The sequence below is a fragment of the Echeneis naucrates genome, chromosome 17, assembly GCF_900963305.1.
Source record: "Echeneis naucrates chromosome 17, fEcheNa1.1, whole genome shotgun sequence".
In the NCBI taxonomy this organism is placed as follows: Eukaryota; Metazoa; Chordata; class Actinopteri; order Carangiformes; family Echeneidae; genus Echeneis; species Echeneis naucrates.
Genome location: NC_042527.1, coordinates 4,149,554 through 4,176,214, shown reverse-complemented (window position 1 = coordinate 4,176,214; position 26,661 = coordinate 4,149,554). Strand labels below are relative to the sequence as shown.

General features: G+C 40.2%; 1 protein-coding gene across 5 annotated transcripts in view; it reads left to right on the top strand.

The window, feature by feature from the left end:
- Positions 1–26,661, top strand: part of ctnnd2b (catenin (cadherin-associated protein), delta 2b) — a 135,709-nt gene that overhangs the window by 99,587 nt on the left and 9,461 nt on the right. For 4 of the 5 annotated variants that reach the window (XM_029524303.1, XM_029524302.1, XM_029524301.1 and 1 more), the window contains 7 exons: positions 4,886–5,072; positions 13,884–14,001; positions 15,791–15,973; positions 19,583–19,772; positions 19,810–19,814; positions 20,696–20,846; positions 25,372–25,630. In XM_029524303.1, the coding sequence (XP_029380163.1) occupies positions 4,886–5,072; positions 13,884–14,001; positions 15,791–15,973; positions 19,583–19,772; positions 19,810–19,814; positions 20,696–20,846; positions 25,372–25,630 (1,093 nt within the window). The remainder of the gene's footprint in view (positions 1–4,885; positions 5,073–13,883; positions 14,002–15,790; positions 15,974–19,582; positions 19,773–19,809; positions 19,815–20,695; positions 20,847–25,371; positions 25,631–26,661) is intronic. The other variant, XM_029524300.1, reaches the window with a different exon arrangement.

Below are 26,661 nucleotides of genomic sequence, written 5' to 3'. Positions count from 1 at the left end.
AGATATATATATTTTTTTTTTTTTTTTCTTACAATATACCGCAGTGGGACTATAGATAATGAAAAAGAATGGGGCCTAAAATGGAGGTTGGAAGAACCCCACAGTCTAATGGTGCTGTGGCTGAGGAATAATTGTCCAAATGAACAGAAAAGGACCTCCCTGACTGATATCCATCCATCCATCTTCATCTGCTTATCCGGGGTTGGGTCGCGGGGGTGCTTGGAACATTTGAGGACAATACCTTTAATGCCAAAAACAGTATTCAAGGCTTGATAGAAGAATCCGCTGATCATTTGTGTGAAAGGCTCCAGTCATATCTGAAAGCACTCGCAAAGCTGAGTCACCAGAGCCAACAGTTAAGTAAAGATCATTAAGAACTCTACTGAACAATAAATAGCGTTTATGTACTGTGACCAGGTTTAAAACCAAATTGTCACTTGAAAATCTCATTAGACTCAAGATGAGACTGCACTTGGTCTAGAACCACTTTCTCCAAGAGTTTAGTCAAAAAAAGGGAAGTATAGAAATGGGCCCTCAAGTTTGAAATGGGAAGAGTTAAGATTTAGTTTTTTGGTGACACTGTTCCACAGCATGTTTAAAAACAGCTGGAACACAGGCTAAGGAGAGAGCGATGTTAATCAAGGTTAAAGTGTATGACCCTGCAGTGCTACAAACATCTTTAAATAATGTGGGAGAGATACTTACCAGGGGATAATTAGACGGTCTCAGCTTCTGGACTACACTCAGAGAGTGATACTGGCACATACTGCACAATAGCACCGGAGCACACAGGAGAAGCAGATGATGGCTGAGACTTCATAAATCCAACATTTCCTACAATTTCACATACATTAGATGATGGCACTAGACCAGTTTAACCAATGTTTAAAGGTGTTAAAAATAACGTGAGGCCTTTGTCTATTGTTGGACACGAAATAAATTGCATTTTAGTAGATTTTACAGCTTTACAGCCTATTAAAGATTGGAAGATTCTTAAAACTCCTAGGGAGGCTTTTTTTTTTTTTTTCACAGTTTTTTTTTTTTTTTTTTTTTTACAGTGGTTTCATTGAGCCAACAGCAGAGTGAAAGGTTTTAGGTGTCTGATCAGAATAGGAATGACCACGTTCAGGATATCAGCGGAGGCAAAATTAAAAAGGTTGGCTTGCTCATCAACACTAGAATTGCAAGAGTCACTTAGCAAGGGAAAGATGTTCAGCAACAGTTGCTCGGTGCAGGCAGGCTGCACGGGGTGGATGGTGGTGGGGGGCGGCTCACACATCATCCTGAGAGCTCAGCTGTGCCATCATGAAAAATACAGACAGTTTGCCCTAATTTCCCCTAATACACACATTTAAACCAACAGACAGTACAATGCCCCGTGTGTGCCCCTTTTCGGTGTGAGATTAAAGGGATTAATAAGCTTCATAAAGTCTTTGACTGTGGATCTAGAGTTACAACACACATGAATGTTAAAGGTGGCAACAATTGGCAGTCTATCATAAAATAACTCCAGCCACAAAGCTTGAGGAGTACTGGATAAAATCCTTATTAAACTTCAGAGGATGATTTATCACAGCCCAGAGAACTTCAGAAGGATTTCGTTGGAGTTGTGAGTTCACATATGGAATGTTTGATTTTTAACACTATTCAGAAAAATAACAGGAACCTTTGCTCACCTACAAATGTGGCATTTAAGGTCAGTTTGAATTATTATGTGACACGTTGACTGTCAAGCTTATCAAATACCCAGCAGGTCCTCTTTGGCTTCTTGAGCTGTAGATAAGAGGAAACAGTGAGATGGCACGTCTGCTGACACCACAGTCCTGGCTAATTACCGCCATGAATCCAGAAACTGGTCATTTAGAAAGCCCTTCTGACCAGAGACAGACAGACTCCACTGAGTCTGAAACACAACACAGAGCGGAGACTGATTTGGCGGGGGGGTCTTAGATGTATACATGTGAACACAGACATGTACAAGCACAAGAACAAATATAATCAAACCCACAAAGACAGATAACAGAAGCTGTAATTAGGCGGCCGCTGTTCAGCCGAGGGTGGACGAAACAATGCTAAAGAGAGGACGCCATATTAGAAAACACGCATACACATAGAGCGAAGGATGTTTTACCGCCACTACAGCTGTAATTACAACAAAGGACAGGGCAGATAAGCCCAGATATGATCAGCAGTGGACACTCTCAAATCCACAAACACATAATTGCACGAGTACAAAGATTAGGACATAGACACTTGCAGGACGAAGGTCAAGAAGAATTATGACGTGCACAGGGGGGGGGGGTTATAAAACCACTCAAGAAATCAAAATATTTATCATCTAAATGTGATAATTATTTGCCTCTTACCTTCACCGTCCTTTTGTCGAAAAGGCTCAAACAGATAGCATTTTGGCTGTGCGTGTGTTTGTGAGAGACAGAGTGAGACAACTCACTCACTTATGCTTTTCTTGGTTGGCTGGTCAGTGTGTTTTGAATTCAGGTGAGGATTAGGGGAGTGCAGTGGAGTTTTGTGGAGATTTACCGCTTTCAGTGCTTCTCTCAATTTGTTTTAGCTCGTTATCTATTAATTACAACAGCACTCTGGCAACCTGGAGCAATAAATGGAAGGTTATGTTTTGAAATATTAGAACACTTGAAATATGTCGCTGTTGTGCGAGATGAAGGCAGCTAATCACTGAGCTTCTGTGTGGGTGCTTGTGCGCATCTCTTCCGTTCTTTCCCCAGATAGCACAGTTAAACTTCTGCACCGACATAGGGCAGATCCTGGCTCTCATCTCGTTTGGATAGAGTACATTCTATATGGGTAACCACTGCACTCAATTGCAACAATGTTGTGTTACTTTCGAGGGCTTTCATGTGTGATCAGAATGACTAATGAAAAGGTTTGGGCTACTTGCGTCTCTTTTTCCTGCTTGCTGCTGTCCTCCAGTTCATCACCATCAGCTACTTAAGGCTATCAGGACTTTGGCCTCTAAGTAAAACTATCAGAAAGTGATAAAAACGTCCTGACAGGGTAAATTGGGTGTCCCGCTGGGTGTCAAGTTCAGGAGCAACACAGTCAAGAGAGGACTTTCAGTGACCTCTGAAAGGAGTATGCAGCGTGACCTCTGATGCTTTGTCCTGCATGGTCCCAACACAGATTCCAGGCTGAGCAGCACTCGTGACAGGACCACAACAGAACCATTATATTGTCCAGCTTGAGGTCTGCGTGTGCAATAACCTTGCTCCTGGAGCAGGATAGGGCAATGGCCGTCTGACGGACTACTGTTAGCTTGATCTGTGTGTGTCAGGCACCTCAGAACAATTGCAGTGTGGTTCTTACTAAGCTGGACGAGCACTGTCTTGTTACTTTTAAAGAAAAGTAACAGTTTCACACCGGGAACTTTGGGTTTGCCATTCAAAATCAGCATTTTCCTACTTATGAATACCTGAATTTATCTCTTTAAATGTTGCATCCTTAAATTGACGCCTTTAATGAAAAAGTAACAGCAAAACACTGTTCAAATTGTATAATAAGGCAAGTATAAATATGATATGATTTTTCAGTGATCAGGCTGAATAGGTTACATACTGTAGGTCAGTAACTGTTACATTAGTCTTCTGATTACACAACAATGAAGCACGAAAAAAAAATTCAATGTACCAGATGTAGACTCATCACCATTTTGATAGACAAGCTATATTCCAACCATGAAAACCGTGAAACTATGGCTAACGAAACCACTGAGCTTTTGCAACATAATGTTCACAGGGGAGCTTAAAACATCCCCATCGTGGCATCAGCAGATGGGTCATCTAAAGCGTGTTTTGGAGGCGCAGGATCTGCCAGTACCACGTGTTCTAACCCTTCCTGCCAATATTGAGCAACTTTCCACATCAAAGGAGATGTGTCGCTCTGCATGAAGCAAACTGTGATCACATCAGACATTGACTTCCCCACTCTACACATTGGAGTGTGAGAGCAATAATCCAGTGTCTGATTTCAGAATAAAATGGCCCAATTTAAAGTATTTAAAGGGACTTTTTCTTGTGACCAGGCACACCTGGGCATTAATCGTGCTTTTTAATCAGCATCTTGATGAGCTACAAAGAAGTGCTCTCTAACAAGGATTTGAATGTGCAAATTCAAAATCTGAAACAATAGCTTTAGTTGCTGTCAGCTTTTAGGCGGAAGCAAATAAACCATGTCAGGACATGTTTTGTCAGTCCTCAGATAATTAACTGTTTTGTTTGAAATGTTCAAGGCGCATTAATTGATGCACGAGTGGTTTGTCTTCTCATTGGTTAATTCACCGTTGTTCACGTGAAGTGTGCATGATGTTGACATCTACAAATACCGATGAAACAAATTTTCAACAAATTGCTGCTGTGGTGGTGTTTTTCTTACCAAGTTCCACATTGCTTAATACCTACACCTGGAGTTATTTTCAAATGTTGTGATACTGTGAAGTGATATAAACGTGAAATTCAAAAATCCTCAAAGGCTGTGTGACCTTTCTCTCAGTAGAAACACCAATTTCACTTAAATTCCATCTCGCAGTTCTTTCTAGAAAATCAACTGAAGAGCTCAGGGTGCCATTACAACTAAAGTAACATTTCCATGTTGTTTATCATGTGTCAAAAACATATTTTGGAGGCGATGTTCAAATCAAAATCCATATTCTCTCACACACACACACACGCAAGCACACATTTTATTTATTTATTTTTTTGGGGTGGGGGTAGCATCATGGTAGCTCAGCAGTCACTAAAACCTACTAAATATTTCAAAGTCGTTTGGCCCAGACATGTCTTTGTGTCTGCCTTTCTCTTCCTGTCTCCTCCATGTTGGTTTTCACCTCCGGTCTCGCTGCCTTGCTCTGTAGGTGTCCTGTGGAACCTGTCGTCGTGCGACGCCCTGAAGATGCCTATCATTCAGGATGCCCTGGCTGTGCTGACCAACGCTGTGATCATCCCTCACTCAGGTTGGGACACTTCACCTCACACTCAGGAGGACCGCAAGCTGCACCTGCACTCCTCTCAGGTCCTGCGCAATGCCACAGGCTGTCTACGGTCAGTGTCACCGCCTGTCTCCTGTTCGACACAAAACAAACAATTTCTCATCCAATGTTCTTTTTTAATCACATATTTTAAAGCCGCATATGCTGTGCTATTCAATATACATTAACTGGCGATGGTAGAACGCACCTGCTTGCTTTGCAGGCTCACTTATATTTTTCTGTTCACGGTCTCGTACTAACAAGCACAATCGCTCTTAGTTCAGAGCAGTCTGTATCTTGTGTTATTTTTACCACAGGGAAGTGACAGACTTAGCTGCATTTAAGATGAGTCACCATTTGGCTTTGGAGCTGCTGTGGCGTTTCAGTTTCTCACTTGAGACATGATACTAGTCATGCAGTGCAAAGTGGAAGTAGTAGAACTGATACATTTTTATCTTGCCGCTTTGGCTCTATGCTCCAACATATTGGATGTAAAAAGGACAGCCAGCAACTTTACGATTTAATGCTGACTAATATTCTCAATTGATTTCGATCAAGGATGAATGAAATTCATGGATTTACATAAAGGCCACATTTAGGCTGAGGGCTGTGACGTTGTGGTGTTTATGGAGTTACAAGGCTGTGTAGTTTTTGAAAACATTTATTCCATCCATGCACTTTTAGCGTTTAAACATTATGTAAGTAAAATGTGTTTTCATGGTGTGGTGATGGCAACTTTGATAATTCATCTTACTCTTATTAATGCAGGTATCTCAGCAACACCTAAAAGGAATTAATTTGAATTGTGGACATTTACTTGACTCGAAGACGAACTGAATAAAGTTTAATGGTCAAGGGTCAAAGGTCAAGGTCATGATTGTTTTAGAAAATGCATGTAAGATATTACAGATCTAACATTCACTTATACTCAAGGATCAACTGAAGAGCTTTGTTTCAAAGGTGAAACTTCAAGGTCACCATGACCTCACATTCTAGTAACTGGTAGTTTCATTGTTTTAATAAAACCCTCACTCCTCAGCTACACCTTCTTCTCCAAATATGGTTTCTTTTGTCATAAATAAATTACAAACTCGGAACCTCTTAATGGTAGCTCACAAATCAATGGGTGACGTCATGTGACCTCTCAAAATACGTCTTGGGCCATAATTCACAAGTTCCTGTTCAAATTTTAACACAATTTATCTCAAATGTGTTACAAAGCAGCAATACAGAGATGATGCATATCCTAATAGTCAACATCACTGGGACCTCATGACGTTCTGCAAACACACCTCTGACTGCCATTCAGTGCTGTAACTCACGAAGGACGACTGTGAACACACAATCATAAATCATTCATCCTTATTAATCACAACCTTTTCCTTTGCCTGAATCAATCAATTTTTGCTAATGCTGTCTTCTTCTTGGCGAAAATGAACTTGCACTGAATTGTCTCGCTTTGTAGCTACGTTATTGTCTTCCTGGCTCTTTATGGACAAATTATGAACGGTGGATAAAAAATCAAGCACAGTCATTTGATCTATTTTGAAATATGAATATTTACAAATAAAACCTTGTGCCTTCTTATCTAAGACCTATACACATACAGATTATTACTTTGTTTGTGTTTGTTAAAAGGAGTCAATTTAATGGAGTAATTTTTAATAATAATGAATATAAAGAGGATAATGAAGGCATGTTTGATAGTTGCAGTGTCAAGCTGACCTCATGAACTAATACATCAGCTGCTTTATAAGCAGTATAATTAAACATTGTGTGCTTGCGCGTGTGCGCGTCTGCAGTCCTTATTAGCGCCACACCCCGCAAAATTAAATGAAAATGTTCCTGCAGCTCTGATTGTAGGGTATATAATATAAGCTTTTTTCATTTAGTTTCACAGAAAAATCCATCATTTTATAGTTTTCCACTTACATATTTAAAGGTTCTGCAGAATTAAATAATTTCCAAATATTCACTGGATGGAATATATGACAATATCCACATACCCATGATTCCAGGATTAATTTATTTTTCAGCCTGCACACTACTACTCACTCAGAATGAGATTGAAAGGCAGTAATGAGTCTTCCCCTTTAGTTCGAAACTTGTTTTCCTCAACAAATGTTTTCAATTCACTCAATTCAATTCATCAATAACTAGATAAACAGTAAGCAGATCAAATGAGATTTGACTGACTGGCACCATAATTAACACAGTGTGATTATGTCTGTTCAATCAAGGCTAGTGCTCAGATCTGACTTTCATTCAAACAGGCCTGGCTTGGAGCTCATTGATAGCTGTTTCTTCCAGGAGGGAAAACTTGACCAATCATAGCAAAATCAAAAATCTAATCAAACTTATTTATAAAATCAAATCGGATTTTTTTATATGACATTATAACAAAGTTACATCAAGGTACTTTACATATAGAGCAGGTCTAGACCAAACTCTTTAGAAAAGGGGGGGGCATCTGCCTCGACCGGGTGCGTTGAGAGAGGGAGAGAGAGAGGCATGCCGGGGGGGGGGGGGGGGGGGGGCAGAATGAGAACGGGAGGAGGAGATATTCAATACAGGTGCAGACAGGAACATGATGCTGCATGAAGTTCATGGAAATATGTAAGCAGCAGGCAGGAACATGGGGTGGTGATGAGTCACCACCTGCAGGATGAGGACAGGGAGAGAGGAGAGGAGCTGGGAGAGACAGAGACTTCAGAAAAACATGGTTAGTAAATGCAGTACACATGCTTAGAGCTGGGAGAAATGGGGATTTCGGAGAAGCATGGCTGTTGGTATGTCAGCACATGCGGGGGGGGAGGTTCTCAGTCCTTCCCCCAGCATTCTAAGCCTATAGCAGCATAGCTAAGGAGTAGGTGAACTTTGACTTTTTAACTATGAGCTCTGTCATACAGAGATGTTTTAAGCCTGGTCTTGAAAATTGATAAAGAGTCCGCCCCCCGGACCGATAGTGGAAGTTGGTTCCACAGAAGAGGTGCCTGATAACTGAAAGATCTGCCTCCGGATTTACTCTTGGAGACTCTAGGAACCACAAGTAAACCTCTATCTAGAGAGTGTCCAGACTGATTAGATGATTAGATAGCATTTCTCTGAGGTGCTTAGGGCCAGGTTATGTCAGAATTTGGAAGTTAAAAGTTACAGGTCATCCAGACTTTAATGTCTTCAAGACATGTCTGCAGTCTGACTATCTGAGTATTCATATAGCACCAAATCAGAACAAAGTTACATCAAGGCACTTTACACACAGAGCAGGTCTAGACCAAACCCTTCATGGAGTTGTTCAAGAGACTCAACATATCCCTCCAAGGGTAAGCACTTCCTTACCACTGTCAAGGAAGTGACGGTTGGAGGGTGCAGAGAGGCAGTGAGAGAGACCCAGTGTCAGCGAGTGTGAAGGAGAGGAGGACTTGGTAGAGGGATGGGGAGAGAACAAGAACAGGAGAACAGATGATGGCGTGGAAAATACAAAGAAAACATACAGGAAACATGCAGCGATTGCAACCTGATACTTCTAAATGTGTACTGGTAGTAAATATTAGCAGCAGAGGAGAAGAAGAGCTTACAATAGGAAGTGAGTAGGAGTGTGTAATGATAACTAAAGGTAACGACTGCAGCAGCAGGAACGTGGAGCAGAGATGATTCAATACCTGTAGGACGGGGACAGGAAGAGAGAGACAGGAGGGACACAACAAAGACTACAAGTTAGAGACTCATGTAGGGGAGAGAGAGAGGTGCTTAGTGCAGCCCCCAGCAGTCTCGGCCTGTAGCAGCACAACTAAAAGAAAAAGAGTAAATAAACCTTCAATTTTAAACTGAAGAGAAGGCACCAACATCTCATACTCATCACTGCACAAGGAAGAAACTAACTGAGGAGAGAATTTTCCACGACCTTTAAAAGTAGATGTAACTAATCATTAGTTCAACACATGAAAGTTGTATTACTGAGATCTTTTCCAAACTCTGTTAGTCGTAACAGGATTACATGATGAAATTCTTGTGGTGGGGCATAAGCTCATAAATATTTCTAACAGAGAAATGTTGGCTGTCTACCACGCATCTTTTTTTGATGTGCTATTGGTTCCCCTTCATTACACATTTGAGCCTCACAGGAAAAAAACTAAACAAAACACATCTTCCAGACAAACTAAAGACAACACACTAAAGTCAGACATCCACAGTGTTTTTTTAATTGTGCTGCAATATGTTTCATTTTTCATTCACAGTCGGAATGAGGAGTTTACAATACTTGACATTTCTTGATACTTACTCTTGAAGATAATGCAAAAGTGGTAATAGGGGGTGACTGGTTGTCTGTCTGCCTCGCTGTGTGTGTGTGTGTGTGTGTGTGAGTGTCCATCTCGCCATCTTTGTCTCTGTGTAACTACATGAGGGGCCATTAATCTTACCCACAAGATGTATCCTCACCTGCTCTCGGTGAAAATAAATTGCACATATTGGAAGCATACAGGGGCTTTAGTTGCTTCTAATGCTGTACGTGTGTGAAAATGCACACATCTGGTACAGTAATGCATTTGATACTGGGCTTGTGCGTCTCAGTATGTGTTGCAGGAGATAGCTTTATATGGATCAGCTCCATAAACTCGAAGGGCTAATTCATCTTTCTCACGCCTCGTTAGGGAATGCTGCGAGTCTGATTAAAGATTGAATATTTCATGGCAGGTTTGGTATACCGCCGGCCACCTGCTCTCTCTCTTCCCATCTTCACTTATCCCCTTGACTGTCTTATTTTCCATCTCCACCTTTTTTCCGTTTCATCACTCTCTCCTCCCTCGCTCCATCTCATTCTATTACCTAATATCTTTTCTCTCTCAATCATGTTATCCCTCCGCTACCCTTTTCTTCTCCTTTCTCACCCTGTCCCTGCCTCGCCCCTTGTCTCTTTCACATGCGCATTTCTTGACTCCATTTTCCGGAATGAACTTTCAGGACTGACAAAAGTTCAGTCGCAATTATTGAGGAGCAGGTTTACCCACCACGTTTCCAAGCTAATAGAACAAAGCAGCAACTGCACCTTCACCTCTCTCAGCCATACACACAGTAAGGCAGTAGGTGTTGGTTTGACCTTTATCTGATATTTCATCATTTGGTCTTAATCCATTGAATCGTGTGTAAGAGAGAGCGCAGTGAATTTACTGTAAATTTACTTATGGCTAGGAATATAGACTACTGGAGGAATATATGAACTGACATGAAGAAAACCTTAAGGTCGATCCTGCTTCATTTACTGATCTGTAACAGCCTCCTTCATTATTCTAAAGCAAACCCACTGCATGTCTTTGCTTTAATGTTATTTGTAGCCATTTGTCAGTGTGGTAAACAGGATAACCTCAGTTCTGTAAGTGAGAGCATCTAGATGTTATTGAGGTCTTGATATCTTGCTCGTCAGTACCATAATGCAGCTGCTGTAGAAACATGGTACAGATTGACTTCAAATAGAAAACAGTTTGCTCAAATTGGCTGTTCAATTTGATTGGTTTTTAATTGAGTGCCCCGACTCTCTGAAACTTTTCTAGGTTCAGGTCCCTTTAATAAAAAAAAAAAAAAAAAAGAGAGAGAAAGAAAAAAATCAGGCATTTAATGTTATTGTTGGAGTTCATAAATATCTTATTTCTACGCACAGTTTTTTTTCAGAAAAAAGCTAATAAAATTACGTTCTCTATGATATTAAAGTGTATTTAACAGTATCCGAAGTAACCAACCCTTGGCTGGAGTTTATCCTACATAATGTGGTCAGCTTAGAAAGAGAGCCATGAGCCCCTGTTACGAACATCAAAAACTAGAGAGTGACTCTAATTATCTTTTAATTCTGTAATCCATCCATCCATTTTCCCCCAATGACTGGGGCTAGTTCATTTAAATTAATTGTATTACAGAGAAGTAATGCTACAACTTATAACTGAGAAAAATGAGCATGCTTTCATGTGATTCATGAATAATGGCCAAGGTGCACACCAGCTCGCTAACCCAACAGTTTATTAAGGAATTTTGAAGGTAGTAAAATTACAATGCGTCTTTCAAAGACTGATGGATTATTATTTTGAACATAAGAAAATTCTCCAAATTTAATCAGCCAAAAACACAATTCACACACACACACAGAGGCATCCAGCAGAACCTTTCCTTTTGATTTTACAATTAAAGACAAACAAAACAGCCGTTCCCTGTTGTTACCAAAAGATTGACATTTTTCCCTCAGCAGCAGCAAGCTGTGGATTAATCCACTTGTGTTCTGTTTGACGGTTCCCCACGTAGACACAACCTTTTCTCCAGCAGTGGGAATTTGTTATTCTCCTTCTCACTATTTAGCTTTTTCGCATTGAAAGATTGTAATGAGAGATAATCTGCAGCCCCTTTGCCTTGCAAGGAAATCCTTCAGAGGGATTAATTATGCCACATTTACTGAGGTTAATTGAATTGAATCCATTAACAGGTAGTAACCCAAATGAAGAAAATGTGGGAAAGAAGGAAGCATATAAAGAGGGTTTAAAGAATCATTCAAGTGCTTTTTCTTGTGTTTATCCTTGCATGTCTTTAGTGATGTGGTGTGCAATACATTTCACGATGACAATCAGCGCTGTGTCTGTACACATATATAGCCTGCAGAGACTAGAACATAACAACCAAGTAAATTCCAATGGATAATTTACTGTGCAACTAAAATAAATTTAAATAGAACTGAGGTTCCACTGAGGGTCAAACATGTCACTCCACTTTTGTGTTTTGTGCATCCTTGCATTAACATTTAATGATCCCTCTGAAAGTTAAAGCCGCCAAATATCGAATACATGACCTGATGCCATCTGGTTAGTTGAGATCGAAAAAACAAAGGAAAGTTTGAGATGGTGCCACAATTTGTCTCATCCTTGTTACTAAAACCGACAGTTTTTACGCTTTATTTTATTTCCTATTTTGGGGCATTTGGCATAAGTCCAATATGATTGATGTTATCAAATAAAAACTAACATTTTGATATACAAAACAGATATCGTGTTAAAAAACAAAACTAATATAGTAAACATGTCAGCAGAAAAATCTTCCATGGCCAACATGTTAGCAAGCAAAGCTGATATGGCTAGTATGTTAGCAAACAGTTGCTTATAAACACATTTAGGCATGAATGCTTGTTGAATGTTTGTTTTTTGTTTTTTTTTTAGGTCTCCCAGTTCTCCCAGAGGTAATTTAGTTTTATCAAAGGTTTTTCATAAGAAATAGCGCCCTGCTGTAGCTGGGAATAACTTACACTGAGACAGAAAAGACAATTTAAAACAATGAGTTATAAGAGGTTAAAAAAATTAGAAGCTATCAATAACACAGTCTGTTACACCAAGATTTTTACTATTACAAAACTGATTGCAGCAGTTTCTACCAGCGGTTGAAGTGGGTTGATTTGCTTTAATTTGAAATAATGAAGTAATCGCACCCCCTGCGACCCTGCTGGATAAGCAGTTGAAAAAAATTGATGGATGTATATGCAACCCTTTCACCATCGGCTCGTGTAGAAAACCCACCTTAAACTGTAAGATGAAGCTTTAACGCTTACTCTATATTTCACATGGTGAGGACTTCATACAGCATCATATGTTCCTGCCTGCACCTGTGGTGAAAATCATCTTCAGCTAACATTTTACTTGATGCAAGAAGATATTACTGGATTTGTTAATTTGCCAAGTAGACTTACTTGAAGTGTAGGCTTTTTTATCTTTCATTAAGTTTTCTGCCACCATTATTAATGTGGTTTGCTAGCTTGGGAGGTGTTGTCCTGAAGCCAACATAGCTGTCCCCCGTCAGTTGTTCAACCAGTAGAAGCAAATGATGAGCACCATATTGGATCTATTTTAATTAGAGATGTGGACAGAAATTCAGAGGTCAGGGGTCTGGAAAAACTGCGACTACCCCGGAATAGCAAATCCTACTTCATACAGAATTGTGAACATTTGAAGTTGCATAATGTATAATGAAATTTCTTTTTTAAGGCAAGGAGACTGTCAGTCTTCTTGTTAGTCTTGTCTGATTACAGGGGTTATGTTTAAGGTCAATGCCTCAGTGCTAATGTGGCCATTAAAATGCTACAGTGCGCTTATGTTTGTCTTGAATATATTTTCTCTTCTCCTCTCATCCAGCTAAAATGTTTGTTTGTGTCAAGTTGTCTTGACGGGGTACCCATGTTGAATCTGATGCCTTAATGAAGCCATCAATAGTGTTACTACTAATAATACTGAGAGCATGTTAGCTCACACTTCCAATTTCATTGTTATGACCTGACTGACTCAATAAACTCAGTAAATACTTGCAGTTTCCAGAGCACATAACAATAATTATCATCATTCATCACAGCGGTCAATTTAAATACATTGATGTATTTAGATATTAACCAATTAATGATGAGATTCTATCCATAATATTGTATTGTCATTCACTTGTGTTTTAAATGTATTAAGATATTTAACACATGACGGGAATTAGGGATCTGGGAAGGCAAGTAGGACAAATGTAGTACCAGCAGCTTTCTCACAGATGCAGAGGGCAGGAGCCTTTCCTCATCATCTTTAAAAATTTATTCACTCAGTCTCTTTTTTCTGTCTCATGGACGTGCACTAGCACATATCCAGATGCTGCAAAATACACATCTTCCTACACGCTCACTCAAAACATGTCCAAAACCGCTGGAGGATTTCAATTCTCTATTACAAGTACATGTTGGAGATAATCTGAAAGTGCTTGGTCAGTTCATTTACGTTATTGTTATGTGCATGTGTGTGTGTGTGTGTGTGTGTGTGTGCGTGTGTGTGCGTGTGTGTGCGTGTGTGTGTGTGTGTGTGTGTGTGCGTGTGTGGGGGCGGGGGGGTAGAAATGTGAGTTCAGCAGGTGAGGAGGCCCGCAGGAGGATGAGGGAGTGTGAAGGCCTGACGGATGCTCTGCTCTATGTTATCCAGACTGCTCTGGGGAGCAGTGAGATTGACAGCAAGGTGATTCACACAGATATACACACACATACACACACAAGATATGACCAGCTGCCTCAGTCCTCAAATTAGTTTGGTTGCTTGTACACATACAAAATTCGGAATAACGTATATACTATTATTATATATACTGTACTATAAAATTATAGTTGATAGTCAAACTGCATGTTTGTGTGTTTACATGTGGTTTACAAGTGGTTAGTGAAAATTTGTTGTTTTTTCTTTATAAACATCTTTAAGGGTTACAATCAAAAAAAATATCTACAATTTACATGTATTTGCTGTTGTTTTGTACATTAAAGTAAGGCATGCAGGCAATAAACCACACACTATAAAAAGTGGATGCTAAGTTTTGTTTTTAGACTTTGTAGCATTATACATACTTTTTTATTTTTAGTTGAATTTTCTTCAGAAAAATCAAGCCACAGGAATTAAGATCACTAATCAGTTAATAATATCTTGAAAAAATATACAGGCCTTCGTGTTAAAAATAGGGGACCGCTTATCTGCAAATAAGTTACATAGAGCAGGATTAAAGTAAATGCTTAATGTAATTAATTACTTGCAATAAACAATTTGTGCTAAATTGGGGTGCTAGACCTCCATAAGGGTCCTCATAGCCACACCACATCTCTAATACAAAATAATAATTAACAGCCATCAATTTACTATACAAAAGCATGACATGTCATGAAAGGGGGTAGAGCGATGGTCCACATCGGTATCCTTTACATTTGTTGTCCCATATATTTGATGCTTGATATTTGATTTGACGTTTTCTTTTAAGTGTTACCATGAGGAGATACATTTGTGGTTTTGAGGATCAAATATCACAAATGTCAGTAATTTTACATCTTATTTCTTAGTTTTCAGGTCAGTCTGATTACTTCCTGACTTATCAAATGAAACATTTTATAATGTAAGAAGACACAAAGGTCTCGCTTTATACAACATGATGCCATTCCCAGATATTACAAGTTGATTTTACATTAGGCTGTTTTGCTTGATACAAACAGTATCGATATTTGAGTAACAACATCAATGAATACATACCACCAGCAAAATTGGGGAAAAATATTTCAGTTCAGTCTGTACTAAAATACATCTTCAAAATTTCACATCTGTGAGAAACTCCTCCAGGCCTCACGACACCCGAGATTCGTGTGGCATCAAAAGCTTGACACAGTAATCAGATTGCTTCAGAAGAGAAGCCATATAATGAAGGTTTAACATTGCAGATAAAGACTGCAGTGCAAATCCCCAGCTTGCCTATATTGTCATTTTTTACAGTGTCCCTTAAATTACTCAACCTAGATGGTCGGTGACACAGAAACCGCTGGAGAGAGTATGTGTGCTTTCATGTTAGCCTGTGGCCACCCATGTGAATCTATGGGCGTGCATGTGGTTCTCTGCTGTATGTGTGTCCTGTGTAAATGTGTGTTTGAGTGTGTGCTGGTGTGTGTGGTGAGTGGAGGCTCTTTATAAGGAGATGTGAAGTTTTTAATCCGCAGAAATCCTTTACAAGTTCAAAGTCTGTGATTGCATAGCTACGAACAACAATAGGATTATTGTGCGTGTGTGGTTAGTGTGTGTGTATATTTGTCTACACAATGGACACATTGTGTGTATATATTTGGGTTTATGAAATGAATAAACAGCCTACACTCATCCAATATTTTGTGTGCATATGTGTCTACTCTATGATTTTAAGTGTGTTTGTCCCTTCATCTGCACACGTTTCTCCTTTTCATCATTATGTCTGACTTCTCTCTTTGCTTGACCCCTCCATCAGACCGTAGAGAATTGTGTGTGCATCCTGAGGAACTTGTCATACCGCCTGGCGGCAGAGACGTCTCAAAGCCAGCAGGGGGGGTCGGAGGAGCTGGACGGTCTGTTATGTGACACTGGCGGGAAGGATGCAGAGAGTTCTGGATGCTGGGGCAAGAAGAAGAAGAAAAAGAAGGGACACGACCAGGTGAGAAGACGAAGCGCGACGGAGCCTTTCAGCTTGTCACATCAGCTCGCTAGTTGAGGTGATACTGCAGTGCCAGAGTGTGCAGATACTACTACGGATTTTTGCCTTCACCATACAAAGTTGAGACAGCTGTGATTCATACTGCACCTCAGAGTTTGGAAATGTGGTTTGGTCTGCGTTGTAAGCTGCTGTCCTCTGCTTGCCTGTTTAAAAATTGTTATTTATATCTTGTTTCTATTGAGATACGGTACAATACGGGTGGTATTGACTGATACTGTCTTTAAAAAAAAGTTTTAAAAAACAAAAACAAACAAACAAACAAACAAAACAAAACAAAAACACAGCACCAAAGTAAATATATGCTAAAACTGTGAAGGCTCAAAAGCGTCAGTAAAAGAATGAGGGCATCCATTCTTGCTGTGAGCATAAATTCAGGTTAGTAAAGTAAGTAAAGTAGAAAAAGTCAAAAGTCTTCAGTTTGACTAAAAACTTTGAATCCCAATTGTTTATGAGAAAACGCCAAAAGGGTGAACTAAGGTACGATACAATAACATGAAAGCATCTATGGTGGGCTGCCATCTGTGACGGTGGTGGAATTCACGGGACCACATTTTCAGTGGGATCAACCAGCCCCAAGGCCCGTTAGTGTGTCCGCTGTCCAACACATTAATCCCACCTATCTCTCTATTGCTTTGATGGCACATGACTCCTCAGATGACACCTATCTTCGATCACGGTTGTTAACCTGATCTGCATGACCACATTTTGCCTCAATAACACACACAGAAGCAAATCTCTAAGGAAATGAATTGGGTTGCTGCCCAGCAGTATAGTGGCAATGGCAAAAAATATGGGTCAATTTGAAGCTGACCATGCAGGTAACTTATTCCTATTAAACAGAGTCTCATGCCACGGAGCTGCAGGGCTCATGAGAGATGATGCTCCAAGAAGGGACATGGTAGTCAGACACGGAGGTGCCAGATAGACGTTCTCTTTATGGAATATAATAAACTGTTGCTCAAAGCCTTTTTGTAAGTGACTACAATCTAATCAATGCGGAGAAAGACTTGCAGTGGCCAAATGAAATAATGATATTTTAATGTAACATCTAAAGGAATTCCCTCTACCAATTTTAATCGCAAACATCTTGTTCTCAGTACTGTTCTGTCTCTGTCTGTAATGGCATCTTGAGTTGAAAGTGTTTGGGAAAAACAGATGTGGGCCTGTTTTGTCTTTTTTATAATGACAGTGTGTCAGGATGGTTGTCAATCCAGGGGTTGACATGCTGCAAAAGGCCATTGATTGCTGTTGTAAGCACTCAGCCTGACTGGCACCTGTTTTACCTGGTGGTCGGTTGTGTTGATATGAGAGTTTCAGGATTAATCACAGCTGGTGACCGGCTATTTCCTCTGAATGTTCACTGACAAAGTTATTACTATGTCATCTGATGACTTATCATCTCCCGGAGGAGATGAGCAGCATTCGAAAGCATAATCAAAAGAGAAAAAAAATGTGTGTTTAAGTCTAAGAAATGCTACGTGGAGTCATTTAGGAAGGTCAGTCAAACAACTAAGGTAAAAACCTTCACAAGCCACAATTGCCGAACCAAAATACAGGATTTTTCATTTTGCCTCGCCAGCTGTGCCCTCCACGTACCGTTGTGTCGCTAAGTGATGTTCCTATCGCCTAGCAATCTTGAAAATGTGTACATTTTGCAAAGTTTTAGGTGTCTTTTTGCTTTCAGTGCCTGTACACATTGAATTTTAGGGTAGGTCCAGCCATGCTCAGCTATGTTGGCCCAAGAAAAGACGGCTGCATTTGAAGAAACCTTTGAAATGGGAACGCCCTAGTCACGCCACCGCGATCTTCAAATGCAGCCTCAAAAGGACACAGCTTCTGAACTGTGACACAGTTAGTGTTTTCCGCTCAGTTTGCCAGAAGTACACTTGAGTTATTTAGGGTCATGACTCCCTATACATACATCAAGAAAAGCTTGATGATGTGGCACAAACATGAATCTTCATTAATTGGATGTTATTAACACAAGCTTCCAGGTTATTACACAGCAGCACTTTGAGATTAAGGTTTTACCTGCAGATTAAACTAGGTCTCACTTCTTGTACAAAGAGTACCTGCGCTCAGACTCAAAAATATCAAGCTGATTTAGTATTTCACTCTTGATTTCCTGGCTCTGTCCATCTGTTGCCAACATGCAGAGTTTCATCCTGCCTTTAGTTAAGAAAATGAGTGCCCTTTTAGTTGAAGAATTGGCAGAAACCAAATGGCTTCTTTTGGAGTAGGCTTTAAACTCTTGTCATGCTAATAAGCAATCAGCATCACATTCTGGTTGAGTGGAAGACATTTTATACAAGTTGTAGCAAAGCTGTGGGAATTGAAAACCCAGCACTTCCGGGGATCAGGGTAAATTGCTCATTAGCTTCTTTTTCTCCCTTTTATTTCTTGCAAATAGAGAGAAAGGGATCTTTTCGAAATGGGAGTGACGAACCAGATCTTTAACCTTCATCTGTTGAGCAAAGCTTCAGCAAAATGTTTGCGCATCCAGGTAGAACCAGAGTGAATTAATAACTAAATCGGGGATCAGAAAATGAAAAGAAAACGTTAACCCCTCTATGATAATAATAAATAACCCCCTCCTTCAATGCTCGATGGATCTGTCTCCATTCTTGTGCAGCTGCAGGTGATTACCATGAAGTAGCAATTGGGGAGCCTGTTGGAGAGGGTAAAACTCCAGCCAGTGTGGGGTTATTAGAGGAGAGGAGAGGGAAATTGGGGTAAAAAGATAGAAGAGAAAATATTTAAGAATAAAGGGAATGAGGGAAAAGAGGAGGTAGTAGACTGCTAATATAAAAGGCACACAGGAAAAACAGGAAAAATAGAATAAATACAGTTAGAAAAAATGTAATGTAATGCAGTGTAATGCAGTCTGGGATATGACAGAGCCGTAACAGATGTCATGTGGGATTATGTCACTGCAGATGGAACGACGATAGATGGATTTTTTTTTTTTTTTTTTAGACCCAACTAATGTGGGATAAAAATTACATAATGAAAACAAGAGAATGTATAGAAGAACTATGGACTTGGTCTGTTATTCCTTATGACAATGAAGAATTTCTGTACTTCTGGAGGAAACAGCAGCTTGACACCACTTCTGTCGCATTTGAAAGTGACAGATAATAGAGTAGTAATTAAAGGTGCTTTTTTTTTTTCTTTTTTTTTTTTGATGATGTGCCTAATCATCAGCTCACCGGCCTATCATCAGTACAATTCATCTGAATTGTGAAAGTTGTATTGCAGGTGCGGATTTACTGAGAAACCTCAGTTCAGTTCTCCAGCCATTACTGAGGTGCAGTATGTGGCAAGGCAAAATGTCAGATTTCAATTACATAGGACAAAGAGAAACAAAATGCCGACATGGGTGAATACCAGCTTATTTATACACAGCTTATGAATAGTAAACCTTCTTTCTCCTTTACTGTTTTTGCCTGAGGAGACCATGCTGGCCCCCTACTACTGTCAAACCACACCTCACACAGAATTTTAAATGCTTTTCCATCTGAATTATGAATTATGTCTCGTCTTCCATAGTGGGACGGTGTCGGCCCATTTCCAGACTTGGCGGAGCCCCCGAAAGGCATCCAGATGTTGTGGCACCCTACCATCGTCAAGCCCTACCTCACACTGCTGTCTGAGTGTTCCAACCCAGACACCCTGGAGGGAGCAGCTGGGGCTTTGCAGAACCTAGCTGCTGGCAGCTGGAAGGTAAGGAATCAGCACTGTGACTATTTCCTCATGATACAAAAGGGCATCAGCAGTTCCAGTGGGCCACCAGACGGCATATTGAAGGGATGAATTTCAGAGCATAGCCAATATATTTTTCTGTGGGAAATTAAACTAAACCTACTTTAACCCTTTTAAAATGCTTATTATTATAATATTTGTTTTAATATATATATTACGGAACCTTAAAGGCTGGAGTCAAACTTATTGTATTTCCTTATGTTAAAGGTATCATGCATTCATCAGTCTGATTACTCATGATTACTGATAACTGGTAAAATTTTAGCACAGTCCTAGGGCAGGCTGACCATTAGCTTCATCCACATTTCCTTCATTCATTCATCTCCTATCGCTTAGCCGTTTCTGGGTCACGGGGGGTGCTGGAGCTACTCCCAGCTCACACTGGGTGAGGGCAGGGTACACCCTGGACAGGTCACCAGTCCATCACTGGGCCAACACACATAGACAGACAGAGACCAACAGCCACTCACACTCACTCTTAGAGTCACCATTTAACCTAAACATGCAAACTTCGCACAGAAAGTCCCCATGTCTGGGAACCGAACCCGCAACAGCTGTTGTGCTGCCCTCCACTTTTCAAAAGCAAATGATGAATACAATACATGTGTGCTACCTGCTACTTGGCTTTGCAGTCACTGTCATTTTGTGGCACTTTTTAGATGATAATTTATAAAATGCACTCATGGCTCACAAGGGGTCAAGAGATACTCTTGACAGAATAAAAAGTTTTGAACACCTGCGTCCTTTTTTTGCAGAGTTTGCATGTTCTCCTTGTATACACACACACACACATATATATATATATGTGTGTATCTCATGAAAAAAAATTAATACCACCATGTCAAACGAAATATCTGACTTTGTCTCTGTCTACCTCAAACTTTATATCTCCCTGCCAAGTGGTCGGTGTATATTCGGGCTGCAGTGCGTAAAGAGAAGGGTCTACCAATCCTGGTGGAGCTGCTGAGGATAGACAACGACCGGGTGGTGTGTGCTGTGGCCACCGCGCTCAGAAACATGGCACTGGACATCCGGAACAAGGAGCTCATCGGTGAGAAAATAATTCACACAAAAAAGAGCATTGATATACAAGGCCGCACACACAATTGCCACAAGAAGTAGCAACAGTGGGTTACTGCATAATTTCCAAAGCAAATCAACTTTATTCAAGCACTTTTGTTGAGTGTTACTTCCTTGACTCGTGGAGTAATGTGCTTAATTCTGCCTTAATTGAAGACAATGGCACTGAAATAAAGAGCTTTTATCTTGACTAACTTGCATAATCATTCACTTGTAACAACGCATAATATGATACTTGTGAAAGTGGACATATTCAGCATTGTATGTTTTTTTAAATACCATTGCAAAAATGTCATTTGGGTAAAAGGTTATTGCTGTTACGAATGGCAGAAAGGCAGTGGGTTTGTGGATTTATATACTGTAAGAAAATGAAACCTAAATAGCTTTATAATAGCACGTCTTCTGTGTGTAGATAGTTTGCGTCTTAGTAAGATAGTACTGTAGGTCTGACTGATCATTTGATTCCTGATTTTCCTCCGGAGACAAGGGATGTTTTGTGCTTTTCTGTTGGTCTCCATAGCAATAACCACATGCCTCCTTCCTCTTTGTCTGATACTTGAGGCACTAAGCTAAGCTACGTTCGTCTAAGTCTGTGTGTGTATGGGTGGGCGGGGGAATGCAACCATTCACGCATATAGTTTTTGATGGTTGTAATGTCGGTCTGATATTGCCCTGCCACGGGGCATGTGTGTATATTTTGACAGGACACAATGTCATGCCCTCACGTTGCGTTAACATGATGAAATTGCATTAAAGATAGAGCATATTATGTAACTGAACCCTCAGAGCTTTGAAAAGTAGATATCAGTAGACATTGTGAGCCAACTGATTTACTGCTGCAATGTTACAAACCAGATTGAGAGTTTCTCTTCCACTCTTTGTAGGTTTATAATAATGTGAATTGGGCCAATATTGCAAGTACATGGAAATAGCTAAATGAAGCAATTTACTTGGTTCATGTTTGATAACTTACTGTAATAAGCTATTTTATAAGTATGATTTGTTTTTATTATCTGCAGGGAGATGCGTGTTTATTGTTATAACCGAGCTAGTCAATTTGGAGCTGAGTGAATATGTTTACTTCTTGGAAACAGTGGCCCAAGTTTGTAATCTTTATTCAACAGCGTTTTTGTTGTTGTTGTTGTTGTTGTTGTTTTGTTTTTTTTTTGGGTGGGGGTTAACCACACAAACAGTGAGAGAGCGAGAGAGAGAAGATGAGGGGTTGACATGCAGCAAAGGGCCGGAGTCAGATCCTATCCCAGGTCACAGCAACATGGACTGAGCTGCGTCTTTTTAACATCAGTAATTATATTTAGTCGGAGTTTGCCCTCATATGTTAATTAAACGCGTCTGCATTAGATGTTTGAAACATCAGCAGGATTGTTGCAGCAGGGAAACCTGTAGTATAGAATGTGAAGAGTCAATGGGTCATAATGTCCCCCTAACCCCAACACCCCCAACACCCCAAAGGGATGACCAAATCACAATGAGGGGCAGAGATCAGAGGAGAAAAGACTGCCAAATAGCAGTCCTCAGGTATCATGGGAAATGTAGTCAGCTGGTCTTATGTCATGTGACCATGTCTCCATCAGATATCTGACAGCCACAGAATCAGACCGTGCATTTACCTCTACAGTAGCAACTGGTCTTTTTTGTTTGTTATTATCTATATTCTTTTCTATTTATATATTTAATTAATCGGAATATATAGTATATGTTGCATCATGCCATACATCAAATCAGCTATTACTACCTGAGAGTCAATCCTACCTTCACTACATTATGTATGATAGAGTGGGAGTGGAAGACGGGGTGGAGGAATCAAGTGACAAGTGAGGAATAGTCACTCCTGCAATGTGCCTAAACTCTGCCTTTACTTAAGCATACAAACACTATAAAAGGTGCCAAATGCATCTAAACATTTCAGAAAATCAAACTGCCGCGTGGATGTCAAGAGAAATCACCCATCGAGAGACAAAACAAAGAAAACGGGGCACTGAGCGCATGGCCATCAAACCAATTATGGGTGAGGAGGAACTGCCAGCCTGGGCTCAACAGCTTCTGACCCAAATCAACAGCATTAAAACCTCATTTAAATCCAGATTTGATGAACTTAGTGACTCTATTAAAGAGCTGAAAAAGACACCAAAACTGTGCTGAACAGCATGAACAATGCTTAGGCTCGAATAGGAGAATTAGAGGATCAATGCAGCACTGATAATAAAGTTATTAAAGAACTCACCATGGAGGTGGATTATCTAAAAAAACAAGATGACAATGTTGGAAGCCCACAGTAAAAGAAATAGTCCTGATGGGCCTAGAAGAAGGCATGTTGGAGACGGGTGGACAAAAGGAGCAGATGGCGGAGATCTGAAGCCCACGGACCCGGCACCAGAAGTGGAGAGACAACACCGCAGCCTCCGTTCTCGACCCAACCCTCCAAAACCACTGCGACCCTATCTTATATGGCTACTACGATGGGAGGACCGGCAAAACATCCTAAGAGCAGCAGATAAGAAGAGGTTGGCCTGGAAAGGGAAGCCATTCCACATCCAACACACTCTACCTGTGGAACTCCAACGCAAACCAGCAGAATATGTGGACATCAGGAAAAAACCCCATGGCACAGATTACCGCAATGGCATCCTGCACCCAGCGAGGCTCATTGTTACTATTGATGGAAGTAAATACATCTTCAAAAGCCCAGAGGAAGCGACCACAGAACTTAAGCGGCACCTCCCAAATATTTTTCGATAACTTCAAGGCACTGCAGATGCGCACTGGTAGACTGTTGTGAGTTTTTGCTGTTATTGTTATCTCAATAGACCACCGATTATTTTTGGACAATTTAGAAATTTTGAAATGGAATAGTCAATGAAATGACAGAACAAAGTGGTGCAATTAATATGTCTAGTTAAAAATCAAGGCAATGTATTATCAAGCAATTGCTTGTGTTAAAACAAATGGTGTGATGTTTCATTCTTTTTAGCTCTTCAGATATACAAGACAAGACTGTCCAGTCTCACCTGTCATTGTTATTTTAGCACTAGAACCCCTGGCCTGTGCCATATGAGCAAATAAAAATATAACCGGTATTAATTTTAGTGAATATGATTTTAAAGCCAGTCTTTATGGTGATGACATTTTGTAAACATTATCTAACCCAACATGCTCAACACCACATCTCTTAAAACAGTCCTGCCTTTATCGCTATGGTGAAGAGCAGAGGTAATAAAGATGAACCTCTTGCCCAGGCTTTCCTTTCTCATTTCAGCTATACATTTAAAGTTTCCCCAACAATGGTTTAAGGAAATTGATAAATTATTTTTAAGCTTTTTATGGCGGGATAAAAAGCCTAGAATCAACCGCAAGAAATCGGCAATGACCAGAAACAAAGGAGGACTGGGTGTTCCAGATGTTCATCTTTATTATTTAGCATACAAAGCCAGATTTCTATTGTCATGGGCATACAAAGATGAAAATCAATATGCAATAGGTAGCTGGGAATGGATGGAGGAGAGGGTCATATTTGAATATAATAAAACTATTTCTATAAAATCATGGTACCACCCAAAGTATGATATTAAAGTAGATAATGTGTTAATTGAATCTTCTTGTAAAATTGTAAAGGCAATACATAAAAGGGTGTTTATAAATGGAGTGTCTCTACCATCCTGCCCAATATGGAATAATCCACTGCTAAGTGCTGGTCGAAAAATACTGGAAGAGAGCAGTTGGCAACATCACAATATTTCCCAGGTGGGACAGATTGTAGAGGGTGGAAATATCTTACCATTTGATGAAATTAAAGAGCAGTTTGGCTTGAAGAACTCTGCATTTTTATAATACAGAAGGGAATTGTATTGGGATCTGCAAGCACCTTTGATGCTAAACTGAGGAAGGCTGCTACTGGGCAAGTAACTGTTTCAAGTGTATATAAGAAACTAAGTTTATCCCTTCCTGATAATACGAGGTCCACCAAACTCCAATGGGAAGGTGACATTGGCTCATCCCTTACTTCAGATCAATGGGACTCAATACCGAAACATCTATGTCCACTTGTGTCAGATAGAAAATTATTCAAATTAAAATTATACACAGGGCTTATATTACACGACAAAAATAAAAAATAAATTGATCCAAATGCCTCCGAATTGTGCTGGCATGGCTGTGGTAGGCTTGGTACTCTTATGCATTTATTGCAGTCCTGCCCATTTTAATTTTAAATTAAAATAAAATTTATGATAAAGGAAAGCAAAACTGCTACAAAGTTCAGTTTCTCCTTGTTGCCTTGGCCTCTCTACCAATAGGTGAATGAAGTTTGTTGAAAAGATCAGCGTTCTGCAAAAACATTATACAGACATTTTTTTTTAATCTAAATTTGGTTCGCAAAAGATCAAATATTTTCTATAAAAATAATTTTTTCCAACCTTTCTCCACACATAATTTCACCGGTCCCCTACTCTGTCTGTTTTGCTTTCCTACCATGCCCACAGGTAAATACGCCATGAGGGACTTGGTGCACCGTTTGCCTGGGGGCAGCAACAACAACAACAGCACCAGTGGTGGAGGAGGAGGTGGAGGGGGAGCAAACAGCAGTGGACTGGTGGGGAAGACCATGTCGGACGACACCATCACAGCTATCTGCTGCGCACTACATGAGGTCATCACCAAGAACATGGAGAACACCAAGGCCCTGAGGGATGCTGGTGGCATTGAAAAGCTCATTGGCCTCGCCCGCAGCAAAGGAGACAAGTAAGCCAAATGGATTAGGATGTTGATGGGTGGAGGAAGTTGTAGAGAGAATGATCTGATTAGATTAAGGAAGAAGTGTCATGGAATTGCAATCTTACGATTTTTTTTTTATTTTTTACATTTTATTGATTTATTAATTTATTGGCAGAATGTAAAAATAAGTTACAATCAAAAACTAAATACTGCATCATATTGAAGAATTCAGTCACAATTGAGCCATGAGCTAAAATATAATTGATTTAAATAGCCATAAATGAAATCAAATATAAGCAATACAAATAAATCATATGCATTCTCATCCTCTAAGTTAAGTCGTAACAGCTCAGAATGGACAGCTGTTTTACGTGACGTGTATTCCATCACATCGATTTGTAGGACTCTGACTGTGAGACGCTCACATGAGTATTTTAATGCTAGTCAAGCATCATGCTGTAGTGGAAGAAGGATGCACTCAGTTATTTGCTCATTAGCACATAACAAGATATAGCAGAGCGGTGTGACAGGGTGAATGGGGGGGGTTTAAGAAAGAGATATATCAGCGTGAATATATGAAGAGTAATTGGTGGAGTCTGCCAAGACAAGCACGTAAGAGAATTGGCTGCGGTATAGGAAATGGCTGCAAGAGGGCTACAGCCATGACAGGGTGGAGAAATCATACAGAGGGGAGACAGGGATGAGGAAGGAGGGGGAAGAGGAGGGTGAAAGTGTGCTTGTTTTGGAGCTGTGAGTCACAAGTTAAAACAGTTGATGGAACATAGGGCCCTTAACAAAGCCTGGCCGGTTTGTTCCCCACTGGCTCTTTTCACACCTCCAGTTTTCAGCATTTGTTTATATGATGGTTTGACAGCGGAGTCAGACAGGAAACGCTGGGGAGAGAGCAGGAAGGTTGATCTGCCAGTTTTAAAGCAGGGAAGCCGTATCCATATTTTGTGTAGAAAAATTTGGATAATTTTTGAGTGCTTGCAGTTTTCTCTCTGTTGTCTGTTGTCATTATAGCTGTGCTATAATCAGTGTAGGATATGTGATCTGAA